This window comes from Abramis brama (genome assembly GCF_963993115.1).
Source record: "Abramis brama genome assembly, chromosome: 22".
Taxonomy (NCBI): domain Eukaryota; kingdom Metazoa; phylum Chordata; class Actinopteri; order Cypriniformes; family Leuciscidae; genus Abramis; species Abramis brama.
In genome coordinates this window covers 33174042-33190829 of record NC_139984.1, presented here as the reverse complement: position 1 = coordinate 33190829, position 16788 = coordinate 33174042, and the positions used below count along the sequence as shown (strand labels likewise).

Sequence of the window (16788 nt, the reverse complement as noted above, 5' to 3'; positions counted from 1 at the left end):
GTGGTCTGAAGTTTAGGTTGATTTGGTTGATAGATGTAATCAGTGTGTTTGGAGTGGCATTGGAGTAGGCTGGGCAAGAACATCTTGATAAACATTCATCTTAGTTATAGGGAAATTCGGCCTAGTATTGATAGGTCCCTCTGTGGCCATATATTTAGTCTTGATTTGCATTCTTTAATTTTATTTTCTACATTCAGAAGCTGGCTTTGTTTTTGGTCCTTGGAGAGGTAAATCCCCAGGTATTTGATTTCTGATTTAATAGGAATATTACAGATGTTTTTCAGTGAAGTGTCGTGTACAGCCAGCAATTCACACTTTAAGTTTAATGTTAGACCTGAGGCTTTTGAGAATTTTTCAATTTTGGAAATAGTTGTTGAAATTTGGTATCTATCTTTTAAGAATATTGTTGTGTCGTCCTCTAGTTGGCTGATTGTTATTTCTGTGCCAAGTACATTAAGGTTTTTAATATCATTACAGTTTTTAATATAGATTGCTAGCATTTCTGTGGCTAAGATGAACAGGTATGGTGAGATGGGGCAACCTTGAGGAATACCCACATTAATCTTGAAGCTTGGGGTGGTACCACTAGGTAATAGGACACAGCTATTAATATCTCGATATAATCCACCAACACATTCTCTAAATTTGATTCCAAAGCCAAAGTGTTCGAGCGGCGAAAGAATAAATGGATGCTCCACGGAGTCGAATGCTTTATAGAAGTCTAGAAAGAGAAGGAGACCATCATCCTCTATTTGGCTTCTACACTCAATGATGTCCATTACCAATCTTATATTATTATGTATTGACCTTCCTTTTAAGAACCCTGACTGTGTATAGAAGAAAAAGACTGCGATTAAAAAACAAAACAAGAGAAAATTATTTTAATGCAAGCAATAAAAAACTGCACACATCAGCTGTGGAATAAAAGAAAAGAAATGCACGATTAACTAGATTAAGACACACTCCTGTCTTAATGTAAACCCTGTCCATCACCCACAAAGCTTTCATGACACTGAAGTAAAAACATTAAAGACACCGTTGGACATTTTGGAGGACGATTTACACACAGAAACCAGAAGTTACTGTATGAAAATGATCTTTCAAACTCTCTTAACTTACTAGTTAGGGTTAGGGTAAGGTAGGTTAGGTAAAGTCTGCGTTATGAAACATCCCAGAAGTGTTTGTTTATCGACTGATATCATAATGGAGATTTTATTATAACTAGTTGAGCGAGTCTCACCGCGCTGCTGTGACGTCAGATCCTCTGAGCTGTGGGGGGGAATCCGCAGGACTCTCGTCTTCAGCTCTTTACACACACCGCTAGTGATGGGACTTTTTATTATTATTATTAATGCCATGAACCAGAACAATACAATGAGACATAATCATTCAAAGTAAAACAAATACAAGTAAATAAAGTAAAATAAAATAAGAACAGTGCCAGAGGACAAGAAAAAAAGTACAAACAACAGAAAAAGGTGCTATTTTATACAACATCATCCCTGCTTACAATGCTATAAGCTCTAATTGCCTTTTTACTTGTGCAATTACACACAACAGAACAATAAAGCTTAAAATCATTTTTAAAGCAAGAAAAATTAGGTTTGGAGTCAGACCATTTCATTTTATGAATATGAAACATCCCCATTAATATTAACAATTGTATGTATACCTTATCTTTCTCAATCCCATGATCACTGAAGTGTATCATTATGTCAAATCCACTCAGCTGTAAATCAATGTTCAATTTGTTCTTAATTAAACACTCCACATCAATCCAAAATATTTTTGTATGTATGCAATGGAAAAATAAATGAAAAATTGTTTCCTTTTCACCTTTACAAAAATTGCAGGAGTAACCAATATCTAATTTAAACCGTTCCAGCACATGTTTTACTGGATATATTCTATGCATTATTTTAAAAGAGACTTCTTTTACTTTGTTATTAATGTAGAATTGATCTACTGTTCGCCAAGCATTACGCCAATTTACATCTCCAAAAACAGATGAGCAGAAAAAACGAGCTGGAGGGTAAACAATATTATTAATTATATTCCTAATGTAGTTATTTGAGACTTTATTTTGTAAAATATTGGTATTACCAAGAAATATTTCACCCATGATATCTGTAAAATGTAGATCTTCCTCCTGTGATGCATTTCTAAGAAGGATCAATACTTTCCTGGGAATTGCATCCATTACAACTGCAAAGTCTTTCGGTCTAACTGGTATTTTAAATTTATTCAAAAATTCTCTATATGTTAATCAATTTCCATCATTATTCAAAAGCTGACTAACTAATATAATATTGTTTTCAAACCAGTAATCAAAAAAGAGAGATTTATTTTTGTAAAGGATGTCTTTGTTGTTCCAAATATAATCTCTCCTGGTGAAAAGTTATGTTTGTAGGCCCGTGTCCAGGCCATGAGAGCTTGTTTATTAAAGTTTGCTATTTTTTCAATTGAATAATTACACTTCAATAAAAATGAGAGGTCGCCCAATTGTTTAAATAGAGAGTTAGGAAAGGAATTCCAAATACTGTCTTTATTTTTCAAACACTGAATAAGCCAATTTATTTTAAATACATTGTTCAAAGCGTCATAACTCAAAACCTCTAAACCACCATGATCTTTGGGGTTGCATAACATTTCTTTTCTCAAATAATGTGGCTTGTTTTTCCATATAAAATCAAAAGGCATTTTATCCAATTGTTTGGTAACTTTAGGGGGAATATCCAATGATAGACACACAGACTGATCTGGAGATTCCTTCAGCTTTTGACAAAAGTACCCGTCCCTGAATTGACAGATCCCTTTGTAACCACGCATTAAACTTCTCACTAGTTTTGTTAATAATTGGATTGAAGTTTAAATTGTTACGCAGATTTTCATCTTTACATATAACAACTCCCAGATATGTTACTTGATTTGCAATTGGAATATTAAAAAAATTCGTTAAACTACATTCTTTAAGAGGAAACAGATTTATTCATATTCATTCCTAGCCCTGATACATCTGAAAATTATTTTATGCATTTCACTGCTTTAATGATTTCATTCCTATCTTTCAAAAATAAAGCAGTGTCATCTGCAAACTGACACAACTTCAATGTTTTCCCTAATGCTGTAATTCCTTGAAAATGTCCTTTTTTAATGTGAAGGGCCATTATTTGCGTTGCTAAAAACCAAAATGGGGAGATCGGACACCCTTGTCTGATCCCTCTACCTATCTCAAATCTGCCAGAAGTCCCCCTTGATCATTTTACAGAACTGGGACATCCTCTGTATAGGGTTTTGATAGCTTTCTGGAAATAACTGCCAAACCCAAACAATTCAATTGCTTTAAATAAAAAGTGATGTTCTATGTGTGACCCCTAGGCGGCGCTCAAACGCACGCAATTTGAATATCTAAACTAGAAAATCCAAACAGCGCTCCCCTTTAAACTATTCAGGCAGGTTGTGTCCAATGAAGGAACAGAAATGGGACTGATGTACTCAAATATAATTTTAATAAACACTAAACACCATGATACACTGATAGGCAATCAGAGCAGACAAATGTTCCCCGTAGATAACAGTGAACAATTCTACAATAAATAAATCACAGTGTATAAAAGTCTCATAGTGAATGAGTTACAGGATATAAAGTCTAACAATACCTAGACTACAGTGAATAAAGTCAAATAAATAGATACGGTCCACATACACACACTCAAACACTGCAAGAGACACTTCAAACCAAATCGGCCATGCATACACACACCTAACACAGCATTTCACACTTCACACTAGTGAACATTGCAAAATAAACACTGTCCCCAAAGGAGATATTACACAATGGCCATAGGCCAAATATTGGAGTATGATGATTGCCAAAGAGACAAAAAACAAACATTTAAATTAACAAGCTACACTAGCAGGACTCCATCAGGTCCAGGTCAGCACAGAACGGTGGTAGCAGATCCCCCCCCACCCCACCCCACCCCACCCCACCCCACACACACACGCACACGCACACACACACGCACACACACACACACACACAAAGAAATAAAAAGTAAAACAGAATGATTAAATCCAGGAAAAACAGTGGCTAGTGACAGACGAAGGCAATCCTCCTGTAATCACAAGCATAAGTGGTTTATGATGCGATGTTTGATCGCATCGTGACAATTTAAAACAATATTAAATCTCTGATTGAAAGATTAGGACAAAAAAAAGGATTAGATAAACTTACGTTTTTTCTTTGGACACCTGCCAGTTAAAAGTGTTCAAAACACATAAATAACCCCTTTATTGTAGATTTATCCTGCAATGAACTTGTAAGGCATATTTTGATGTGTGTTTGGCGTCGAGTGTGTTATATTATATTGAGTTATTTTGACATTGTAAGTATTACGAGGCACAACCGCAGTTAATTTGTGCATTGTCTTGTGTTTTATGTAGAACTGATTTATTCTCTGTGAAGTGAAACCCCTATTTCCACGTTTGTATCTCCATTGTGCAGGTAATGTGTATAAAATATATTGTTATAATGTGTTTTATGGATTAATTGCTTTATTCATGTAGAATTGTGCATGTTCACCACTAGGTGGGGATGTTTCCCTTTCTATTGAATTTAATTGAGTTTTTCATTGAGTTGATTTGTGATTAATTCACTGAAAATGTTTTATAATTGTCAATCTGCTAAATTGTACTCATTATACGATCACAATATCATTAAAAAAAAAAAAAAAAATGTGTAGATCTATAAAGGGTTGAGAGTCGTACAAAGTTTTGTGCCATTTGGACAAAGAGAACATTTTTTAAAAGTCATTTGCAGGTTAAAAGGACCCCGAAGAAAACCAGAGGGTTAAAGGGATGGCTCGGAGTAAAATTAACCTAGGGTCCTTTGCACCATGACCTCGAGCCAAACACCCCCCAGAAGCCTTTTTCCCCTTGGTCGAACATTATTACAGTTAGAGCTTATTTAGAGATATCAGCCGGATGGTTTAGTGCAGGCGCTAATGGATCCAATGATGAATCTCGTAAATTACCCCACTAATAATGCCACCAAACTTCTACAGTAAAACAAATAGGTTCTGTACTCATAAAACGAGGCATTGGAAAGTTTGTAAGTACATCAGGAGTTTATTTAAATAACACTTGCCTGACGGCTCATGCTAGCGCTAACCCGGACACCGACGTCACTTCAGTGAGTTGAGGAAAGCCGTAAAAGTCCTGCAGAAAGCGATCATGAGGATGGAGTGTAACGACGCCCAGCTCCAGGAATGCACTCATATTTTGTTGGTAGTACCAGTTTATAACAATTATTAGTTAACACTAAGTTGTTAACACTTCGGAAAAAATAATAAATTGTCGTTAGTTTTGTTCACATTGCCATGTTAATTATAATCGAATGCATTTTGTTTTATTGACCACAATATTATCATTGATATTTGTTTGAGAGGGGCACTTCTGATTCATTTTGAAAAAGGGGCTCGAGCACCAAAATCTTTTGTAGGAGACTTTGAGCTTTGTAAGTTTGTAGATCTTATACATGCAAAAACATCTACATAACACACTAAAGAAAAAGAAAACATGAAAATGCATCATATGACCCCTTTAATACATTAATACACATGTAATGCAACCATTATTAAAAACATAATGTATAAACTTGAGCTTCCATTGTTTTCCAAAAGTGAGCTTGAACTGTTTCTTCTTCTTCTCATAATTATGAAAAATGAATATTTCATCAGTCTTTGTCTCCCTCTGCTGGTACAACACAAACACAGAGATATTCAGGCTCTTTATTTACTCTGTGACAAAACTCAGAGCTTTTTGAGTTACTGTGCGTTTATACACATAAAATGATTAATCTATGAATGAGAAACTGTAATTTGCTGTGAAATAAAAGGTGTTTCACTGCCGCCTCATCAGGTCTGTCAGAGGATCGCTGAGATCTAAATGAAGTCTTCATTTCTAACAGTGAAGTCACTGTATCTTCAGTCTCTGTTGATTCTGTTGACTGAGTCTCTGTAGTGGATCCTTATTCACCATCAGATGATCAGCACAAGATCAGACTGTCTTCTATAACCTAAAATAAAACACACACAGTCACATATGCAGTATGAGATATTACATCTGTCACATCTTTTCATAAGAAAACTAACTAGATAATCTATATTAATTCATTCTCAAGCATGATCATATCGCTTCTCTCTGATGCTCAAAGTCACTTTACAAAATCAAAAGCACATGAAAGGTCACTTTCACACACCGGACAGCTGATCCAGAACCAGCAGAAATGACCATTACACTCACTACACATTTAATATCAGTTAATAACAACCCAGATCTCAGATTATCACACACATAAGGCGTCTTTACACACAAACCAAATCTGAAGCGGCATAAAATCACAAAATGTGCATTTACACAGAATGTTTATTGCTTCTCTGACGCCGAGAACATAAATGCATTTACACAGGAATTAGTTATTAAAATCGCGGGAAATAATACTTTGAACATTATTATTTTAAAACTACAGTTTTAACAAAGTGTTATAAAATGAATTTAAAAGTAATTAAATATTAAAGAAATAAAACTCAAGATAAATAAAAACACAGTATTTCAGATTTCCTCTGTGTGATATAGCGATCTCACGCTCTGATGTTTGTCATAATTCTGTGGTACTGAGAGCTATTTTATATTTCTTAATAAAACTATTCCAGATGGAACAAATGCTACAAATATATTATGAATTATTACACCGGGTCGATCACCGCAGGATTTATTCATGTTTTTCAAAGAGCCAGAAAGAACAATTCTGCTGTCGTCAGCGTTTCAGGCAGGTCGTGTGTGTGTGTGTGTGTGTGTGAAATATCGTCCTCAAGAAGATGATTTCTGGAATATAATATCACACAGTGACGGCGAATAAGCATTAGCGTATCTGAGAGAAATGTAGAAGCGCGTTGATCTGCCAGTCTCTTCAGAGGAAGATTACAAACGGCGAAAGCCAATTGATTACACACGTCGACTCTGTTATTCTGGTGGTTTCTTCACGATGTGAGTACAGGACACTTTTACTTTATTGTCTCTTATTGGCTGACAGTTTTTAATTTGGCTAAAACAATATGGATTATGGCCGATATGTTTAGTCTTCCGCTTCTTGATTCTCGCGCCGCGCGTTTGGTTGTCATGACAATGGCGTAGTTTAGAGCGACACAAGATCGCGTTCATTTACACTGAACAAAACAATATCAGAGTCATCTTTGACACTAGGGGCTGAGGCGGGTCAGACCCGGCATATTTTAAGTCTGCTTTCATGCGGCATTGTGTCTTTCCACAGAACTTTGAGCAGACACAGAGCCGCTTTAGAGCAGCCTTAACTCGCTGTGTAGAGATGCCTATAGAGACAGTTAAAGGGGAAAAGCTGAAATAACATTAATATTATTTTCACAATCAGTCACAACAGTATGAGCAGAATTACACTCATATTAAACACAGTTTAAAGTTCAGAGACCTACAGAAACTGAAGCTGAATTTAAGACTCATTATCTGATGATCTCAGACAAAATATTCTCACACACACACACACACACACACACACACACTCAGACAAAATATCCACACACACACTCAGACAAAATATCCACACACACACACACACACAGACAAAATATACACACACACACACACACACAGTGTTATTGAACCTGGTACAATTTACTTATATTTCTAGTGAGTAAATCAGCCATTTGAACTTTAAATAAAAATATGATGATGAAAATCGTTAAACTATTCTTACTCCAGTGTCTCCAGTTTATAATGTGGATCATCCCTCAGATCCTCTAACAGCTTCACTCCTGAGTCTCCTAGATTATTACATGACAGATCCAGTTCTCTCAGGTGTGAGGGGTTTGATCTCAGAGCTGAAGCCAGAGCAGCACAACCTTCATCTGTCACACCACAGCTATACAACCTGTAGAGAACAATGACACACATTAAGCCTATATCCAGAGATAAACATGACACTTAAAAAATAACATAATCCTGTCAATATGAAATATATACAAATACTCATTAGTTCACATTGTGAAAATTCATCAGTTAGGATTAGGGGATTGATTATAGAGTTTGTAGAGTATAAAAATCATTATTTCTATGGAAAGTCCCCATAAAACGTGTGTGTGTTTGTGTGTGTGTGTGTGTGGGTGAGAGTGGGTGAGTGTGCTTAATGTATTTGTAAGCATTTTAAGGAACGTGTGTGTGTGTGTGTGTGTTTGTGTGTGTGGGTGAGTGTGCTTAATGTATTTGTAAACATTTTAAGGAATGTGTGTGTGTTTGTTTGTGTGTGTGTGTGTGTGTGTGTGTGTGTGTGTGTGTGTGTGTGTGTGTGTGTGTGTGTGTGTGTGTGTGTGTGTTAGCAGGGGAGGATTGGTCCAGCAGAACTCCATAATTTCCTGGATGATTTTGGTATTTACTTTGTAAAATAATCTTATAGGAAGAACGCTATAAAGAACGGGTATTCATTATAGTGTGTGTGTGTGTGTGTGTGTGTGTGTGTTTTCAACACTATACTGTTTGAGCTACAGGAAAGATTCCTTAGCTTTTAAAATTAATTTTACACTCCTATGGCCAACTTTCTTTATTAAAAAATGGTAACACTTTATAATGGGCTAAGGTTTCATTTTGTTAGCATTAGTTAACATGAACCAACAATTAATGAACAATATTCTACAGCATTTATTAATCTTAGTTAATGTTAAGCTCAACATTTTATAAGACATTTTTAAGATCCAAAGTTGTATCTGTTAACATGCACTGTGAACTAACATGAACACTAATATTTTATTAACTAACATTAATAAAGGCTATTGCTCTCTGTTAGTTCATGTTAGTTAATGCATTAACAAATGAGACCTTATTGTAAAGCGTTACCAAAAATTAAATAAAATGAAAATAAATTACCTAAATAATGCAAACAACTCATTGGATAACATTGGGCTGCATATAAAGAAACAAAATGCATTTTTCTTTTCCTGGATGTCTATTGTCTATTTGCATATCAATAAAGATTTTTTGATTGATTTGATTTGATTTTTCATTGAATTTGTCATTTCTACAACTTTTATAACACTTCAATTGTAAAAATTGTGAGCCTGACATATTACATTTATTATCATTAGCACTCCATGTTCAAAGATTTACTAGCTGTCAGTTCATCTCTTATACGCTGCTGCCATCTAGTGGTTTTAGTTGTAACTCTAAAAGTATGGGGAACTGCTTAATTAATGTCTGTTTAGTAATTCATATTTTATCCTTCATTTGCTCTCCAGAAGCCATATTTGAACACACACACACACACACACACACACACACACACACACACACACACACACACACACACACACACACACACACATGTAGATTCCTTTAAATATTAAGGGGAAGATTAAAAAAGAGAAACTGGATCTGTGAATTCTCACAGAATCACAACTGAATTCATATCTTGCTACTCAGTCAGAATCTTATTAACCTGGAGTCCCAGTCTCTGTCACAATAACCATATATGTAATATTTTAGGCCTATTGGCAGACATGCGTTTAAAATGTAGGCAATGGCATATAAAGAAGCTTTTCTCCATCTCCACTTCAGTTTCTCAGCTTGCACTTTAATTATTGATTAGGCTACTTCTGTACTGGTTTGCGCTTGGCAAAGATGTTCAGATATCTCTATGCCTAGTAGACCTACACCAAACGCTCATTAAAGGGTCCTGTACAGGGCTGTACAGTGCGACATATATCTACACAAAGATTGGTCTGTGCCATGAATAAATGTACCACTGTAGCACGCGTGCGATACAGTTTTGTAAACTCCGTTACTTGTGTTTGTTTTCAGACATGATAACAGTTGTTTTATACTTGTGTTTATGCGATATCACGATTTTTGATGGTGGATGATTTAGGGGCTGTTTACACCTGGCCACTTCATGCGTTTTCTGTGAAAAGACCAGGTGTAAATGCCCTCCGAAACGCATTCGAGACGGATTTGAATCCGATCGCTCAAACCACTTCAGGAGGAGGTCTGGGCCGCATTTCAGACCAAACTGGACGAGTGTAAATGCATCTGGTTGTTGAAACCACATATGGAAATTTTACTCCTCCCAAAAATGCTAAAAAATAAGCGTGTGAGAGCGTGTGATAGGCTATATGTCATGTTATAGCCAGATATGACGCCGCTACTGCAACACGCATCACCGCAGACGAGCAGCTGAGCATCTGTTCATCAAGACAACGTTCAAACTATCGCAAATCACAGTGAAAGAAAGTCGCAGACGCTTAACACACAATCATCATCATTAAAAGTAAAGAAATGAAATGATCTTCCAGGGCTGTTGCTGCTCTCTCTTATTGCGGTCTTTGATTTAGAAATTAGAAATTAGAAATTCAATAAAATGCAGCTCATATCTGTTGCTTTCGGTGACGTGCCCTCCATTAAATCTGCATATAGCGCGGGAATTGAAGATCGGATTTAAATCCGTTTTGCAAAAACACATTTATGTGACCAGGTGTAGATGGAGTCGTTTTGATAAATAGAGCAAACGCTTTACAAATATGAATTCTCTTACATCATATGAACAGACGTAAAAATAATTTGATGAATTTGATCATGTTGTTTTAATAGCTTTGCTTGTAATTAATGAAATAGTAGTTATTTCCCTGCATTTGATTCCATTTTGATTATACTTTATGAATTCACAGTAGCCGCGTTTCCATTACCCTTCAAACTGCGCAAATTGAAATTGCGAATTGAAAATACGCCCAATGGAAACACGTCAATTTCGCAAAAACTCCCATTTATAGAAAAAAAGTTTTTACGCTCACATGAGGAGGTTTTTCAGGCCATTCAAAAAAGAAATATTTCGCAAAACTGCAATGGAAACAGTTTTTGCGCATTTACAGTCACCTGACGTAGACGACGCAGTGTGTTTGGACAGAATACGAGACAGAGCTCTTTATTAAATTCATATAAGGCAAAAGAATTACAGGAATAATGGATTCTAAACCTCAAATAAATGCCACAATCAAGACCTTGAACCTGCACAACACTGTGTATTTACAGCACTTTGTTCAAATGCGAACACACTGCTGTCAAAACTGTGAACCACACATTCAAAACAGAATAGATTTCAGCCTTGTGCCTTTCAAACACTGCTGACTGCAATTCCAGCTGAAAGGCTAAGCAGGTGTCTTGTTTTAGACTTGTTAGTGAACACACACACACACATATATATACATATAGGTAGAGCTCAGAAAGACTAATTTTGGAAATTGAACAATTTTCATTTTACATTTCATTTTCAAGGCTAATTTTCATTTACCTTAAAGAATTGTTATGTTCTAAAAATTTAAATAAATCATGTGAAAGAATGTCACTCTTTTCTTTGAAGAAAATATTACTTTGTATGAAGTCACTGAAATTGTTCAAACTGTAAAGATGAAAAGTTTGTATTTTCTGTATTGGTGTTTGATGCTAGTGTTTTTCCTCTCAGTGTGTTCTGAGTGACAGTGTGTGTTATCTCAGTGAGGGTTGTGCAGTGTGTTCTGAGTGACAGTGTGTGTTATCTCAGTGAGGGTTGTGCAGTGTGTTCTGAGTGACAGTGTGTGTTATCTCAGTGTGTTCTGAGTGACAGTGTGTGTTATCTCAGTGTGTTCTGAGTGACAGTGTGTGTTATCTCAGTGTGTTCTGAGTGACAGTGTGTGTTATCTCAGAGAGGGTTGTGCAGTGTGTTCTGAGTGACAGTGTGTGTTATCTCAGTGAGGGTTGTGCAGTGTTTGAGCCGTGTGTTTAGAGTTGTGTTGCTTGGAGTGAGTTTTGCAGGTGATGTGAACTGTTTAGCTCAGGTGACTGTTGGTAGTGCAGACTGTAGTTAGAGTTTTGGACATGTAGCTCCAGTTGTGCTCACTGTCGTTTAGCAATCGAAAAAAACTGTAACATGATTTAAGTTTATAGTGAATAAGTTTTAGTTGCATAACATCGGTTAATGGAAACGCCGTCATTTCACAATAGATTTCTGTCGACATTTAGAAGAAGAAAAAAAACGCAAAAGTTTTGCGCAAATCTGTAATGGAAACGCCCCTAGTGACAGTTTCATGTGAGAGTAACGTATGATCTTACCACAGTATCTCCAGTTTACAGTGAGGATTCGCCAGTCCAGCAGAAAACAGCTTCACTCCTGAGTCTCCTAGTTTATTCCCAGACAGATTCAGTTCTCTCAGGTGTGAGGGGTTTGATCTCAGAGCTGAAGCCAGAGCAGCACAACCTTCATCTGTCACACCACACCTATACAACCTGTAGAGAACAATGACACACATTAAGCCTATATCCAGAGATAAACATGACACTTAAAAAATAACATAATCCTGTCAATATGAAATATATACAAATACTCATTAGTTCACATTGTGAAAATTCATAAGTTAGGATTAGGGGATTGATTATAGAGTTTGTAGAGTATAAAAATCATTATTTCTATGGAAAGTCCCCATAAAACGTGTGTGTGTTTGTGTGTGTGTGTGAGTGAGTGAGTGTGGTTAATATATTTGTAAACATTTTAAGGAACGTGTGTGTGTGTGTGTGTGTGTTTGTGTGTGTGTGTGCGTGTGCTTGTGTGTGTGTGTGCGTGTGCTTGTGTGTGCGTGTGTTTGTGTGTGTGTGTTTGTGTGCGTGCTTGTGTGTGCGTGCTTGTGTGTGTGTGTGTGTGTGTGTTAGCAGGGGAGGATTGGGACGATTCTAAGGGTCCAGCAGAACTCCATAATTTCCTGGATGATTTTGGTATTTACTTTGTAAAATAATCTTATAGGAAGAACGCTATAAAGAACGGGTATTCATTATAGTGTGTGTGTGTGTGTTTGCGGGTTATTCAGAAACGACGCAGGGCAGAAACGGAAAATCACCAAGTGACAATAAAACTAGTCCAGTGATGTATATATTTAGGCTTTTTGAAGACTTGGAGCCGATTTCTGTGAGGAATCGATCAACATTTACGATGTCGTTCTGTCATAGATGTACATTTGTAATGATGTCTGATTCGTGAATGAATCATTTGAGTCGGTTCATTGCCGTGAATAGGAGAACCCCGTTAATAAACCAGTCTAGATGATTCATTCATGAACAGAACTGATTTAGTTTACCGAGTTCAAATCACTGATTCAATGATCCTGTCAATGTTTTAGTGAACACTGTCTCAGGAAAGACTGAATGGTCTGGTCATGCTGTCTATTAAACACGATTGAGCACGACGGCTTGATTTCAAAGATCTGATCAGAGAATGGTGTTGTGCTGTATGCAGTGTGTCATTATTTGTATAGTTATGAATGTATAATTTTAGTTCATTTAATAAACTTTCAAATTTAGTCCTTTATTTTCTCTTATTGAATAATAATCGCTATGCTTGTAGATAATGATTGTTGTTATATGTGACAATCTTTACGAGATGACATGAACGCAGCATATGAGTGTTGAGTGTCGTAATATCCATTTCAAGTGGACGTGTGGAAGAGCCGTGAGACTGAAAGCACTGAAAGCCCTCGCGCTGCTCATATGCTGAGAGAGAGATAAGACATAGGCAGTGGGCCAAGTCCGTCTATCTCGTTTAGTTTTTGATTTGACAGTTACCCAGCAGCTGTCTAGCTCATTTTTTTTATTTGGCTGTATGAATAATTCACAAAAAGATTACCGATTGCTTCCAACGCCAATTGTTGCACATTAAAGTATAAAAATAGATTTAATTTCGCTAGCTGATCACAAACATTGGCCGGAGTGAGATCCAATCAACGCTTGTGTTGTTACCTTGTTGAATTGATTTGGTCAATCACGTTATTCGTTGAACCGGCGTCGCGTCAGTCTGAAGCCAAATCCATGAGTCTACAACCCAACCTGGAGAGACCGGTGTGTCTCGGCAAGACAACGTCAAGGTAAGATTTGTTTTGCAGTGATTATACAACCCTATATCTTAATCCTTTTCATATAAGTTGTATTTAAGACCGCAAGCTATAGTTCGCCGTGAATATATGCGTTGTCGTTGATGAGAACAGTAACGTTAGCCACGAAAGAATGTTGGTAGTGGAGCAGTAAAGCTAACGTTAGGTCTAACGGTATGTTGCTTAGGCTAATCCAAAATAATAATTCGGTACATACACAATGAACTAAGCAAAGAGTATTCAAATACGGGATAATTACGGGAAAATATTTAAACGGGAAGACAGCAGGAAATAAGTCTGACTAAGGGAGAATCACAGGGTAAACAGGAGGGTATGTCCAGGTTGGTTACAGCAAGCTACCTAGGCTACAAGTCAGCTAGACTAATTATCAGCTAAAAAGAGTGCAAACCAAAACAAATAAATGATTTCAAATCAACTTTATAGTGGTAGTCATGGAGTTATTTAAGCCAATTATGGTTGATTGTCACGATTGATAGTGGATGGGCTTCACCTACACAACAGAACAGGTATAAGATGGAATATGGTGGAAAAATATTTTAGTTAAAGATGGCTGTTTTTGAGCTATTTAACAAAATGATTTGTGGTCAGAACTGCAGTAGTCTTGTCAAGCTCGTTTAAGATGGTTAGCATCTTAATACAAATGTCAAGATGAAAAATGTGATTTAAAATGATCTAGTAATGTGCGCTTTCTGTGTTTATTTATCTGAATAAAATTCAGTTGTTTATCTAACACACAGACACGGACAGGACAACATCATATCTCTCCACACCCAAATGACTACAGAGGTGATCGTTGACAATCATCACATCAACAGCAGCATGATGGAGCAGGTCAAGATCACGGAGTTGCTATAGTATCCACATCACAGATGACCCATCTTGATCTATCGACACCACCAACAGAACCTGGCCAAGAAAGTCCAAAAACCTCTGCACTTCCTCCCACAGTTGAGGAAGACTCATCTCCCAAAAATCCATCCTCTTAACTTTCTATAGGGGAATCACAGAGAGCCTCTTCCTTCCACCCCCACCCTCCAATAGCCTAAGGGCAGCTGACTGACTCTTGCACACATACACTGGTAGTTTACACTATGATGCTGCTACATTGGTTTATTTTTAAATTTGCTATGAACATTTGACCCCACTTACACACAAATTGCACTGCCTTTTGCTGCTTGTCATGTCATCCACTTACACAATAATACTATATTAATTAGGGATGCGTCACGATTTTCGAATATTCGATTAGCTGATTTTACTATAGAATAGGATGTGCGGGATGATTGTCTTTAAAAAATCCCCATGTATTAGTTGTGGTTATAAGTTGCAATCCTAAATTCACTCAATTTTTATACATTTAATAAATATATTCTTAATATTTGTTGTTTTTGTTTCTATGTTTGAGCTTATATCTCAATATTAATAACAGTCTGGTTAATTTTGAGTCTTGAAATGTAAACTCTCAAGGGTTGGATTTCTAAATATATGTTTGTTATGTGTCTATTCAGAATGACTTCTGAGCAGCAACCTTTTTATTTTGGGTATGTCATGTATGCATCACTTGCCAAAATTGGGGCTGACTAGTAAGGGGTTAAACGTATATAAATGAAACGTATGTTTAAGTTTTTTAACTTATATTTAAGCGTCACACCGCTCCGCTTTACTCGCATGCTCTGGGCCTCATTTATAAAACTGTAGGATCCTTACTAAAAGTGTACGTGCGCCCGAAAGCCAAAAATGTCATCAGCGTAAGATTGTGTGCACATGCGTCTCCTCCCCGAAATAACCATAAATGGAGTTTACGCCTAGTTTTACTATGCATATCCTCATCTGCATATCATTTGCATATGATTATTCATTCACGTGAAAACATGTTTAACGGTAGGCTACCAGACATTAGGAAAATATGACATACGGATGTGCCGTTACATTTCATTAATAAAAATAATTTAGTAGCCTATCCTTGCCTTGTTTTTGAATGAATAAATCAAATAGTGTAAAATACATTTCAGAGAAAGTTTTTCTCAATCTTTTCCACTGGCCAAATAGTATTTTCAACTGATTTATATTTTTAATGGAAACAGATAGACCTTGTTGTGCATTATTTGCACGAAACCATTTTCTCAGACAATCTGCTATTATCATGATAAGCAATTAGTTAAAACATTAAAACACAGCATGCCAGAGGAAATATAAATATTTGTTGTGGATGCAATGCTTTTGAACACTTTAGTATTGCATCCACAACAAATATTTATATTTATTGAATATAAAAATGTTGTAACTTCTCAGTAATGATTTCATGTAGTTAAAGTGTTTAACACCATTAATGAGGATGGCATATCTATTCTAAATGTTTATATCAGAAGTAAAACATATAGTTTAAATCATTCTTTTATTTATTTAAACTGTTATTGTGAACATGCACTGTATTTATGATTAGGACTCATAATAAAGATTTACGGTTTTACTTCATCTGCCGTTAGATAAGCTATGCGTCAGTTTCACTATATGGCCCAGCTTTCTGGTCACTGACACAGATTACTTTGCCTCCGCTGTAGAATCTGTGTTCATTATTTACATTGGTTGTCAAGGAAACGGGAGGTTTTCTAACGTTATGATTAGTACTCCTGCTTCTATGCCGGTTTAAAAAAGTAAGAGTTTGTAAGGACATTTTGCGTCAAATGTGCATACAACAAAGTTGGAAACAATGTCTGTAGTACTTATACGATTTTATTACATGACCTCAGCAAAAAAAAAACGTACACAGCTGTGAGGTAAGTATTAAATTCGTAAT

The 16788-nt window shown here is 36.3% G+C and overlaps 1 protein-coding gene and 1 long non-coding RNA gene across 13 annotated transcripts in view; one reads left to right on the top strand and one right to left on the bottom strand.

The window, feature by feature from the left end:
* LOC311073496 (NLR family CARD domain-containing protein 3-like) overlaps positions 1 to 16788 on the bottom strand; it is a 239259-nt gene that overhangs the window by 144341 nt on the left and 78130 nt on the right. For 11 of the 12 annotated variants that reach the window (XM_084099313.1, XM_084099310.1, XM_084099311.1 and 8 more), the window contains one exon: positions 12166 to 12339. In XM_084099313.1, the coding sequence (XP_083955439.1) occupies positions 12166 to 12339 (174 nt within the window). Of the gene's footprint in view, positions 1 to 5591; positions 6080 to 7792; positions 7967 to 12165; positions 12340 to 16788 lie in introns of those variants that run through there. The other variant, XM_084099304.1, reaches the window with a different exon arrangement.
* Positions 12376 to 15369, top strand: LOC311073501. Its single transcript, XR_014604154.1, has 2 exons — positions 12376 to 13964; positions 14729 to 15369. It is a non-coding gene; the product is annotated as an uncharacterized lncRNA (long non-coding RNA).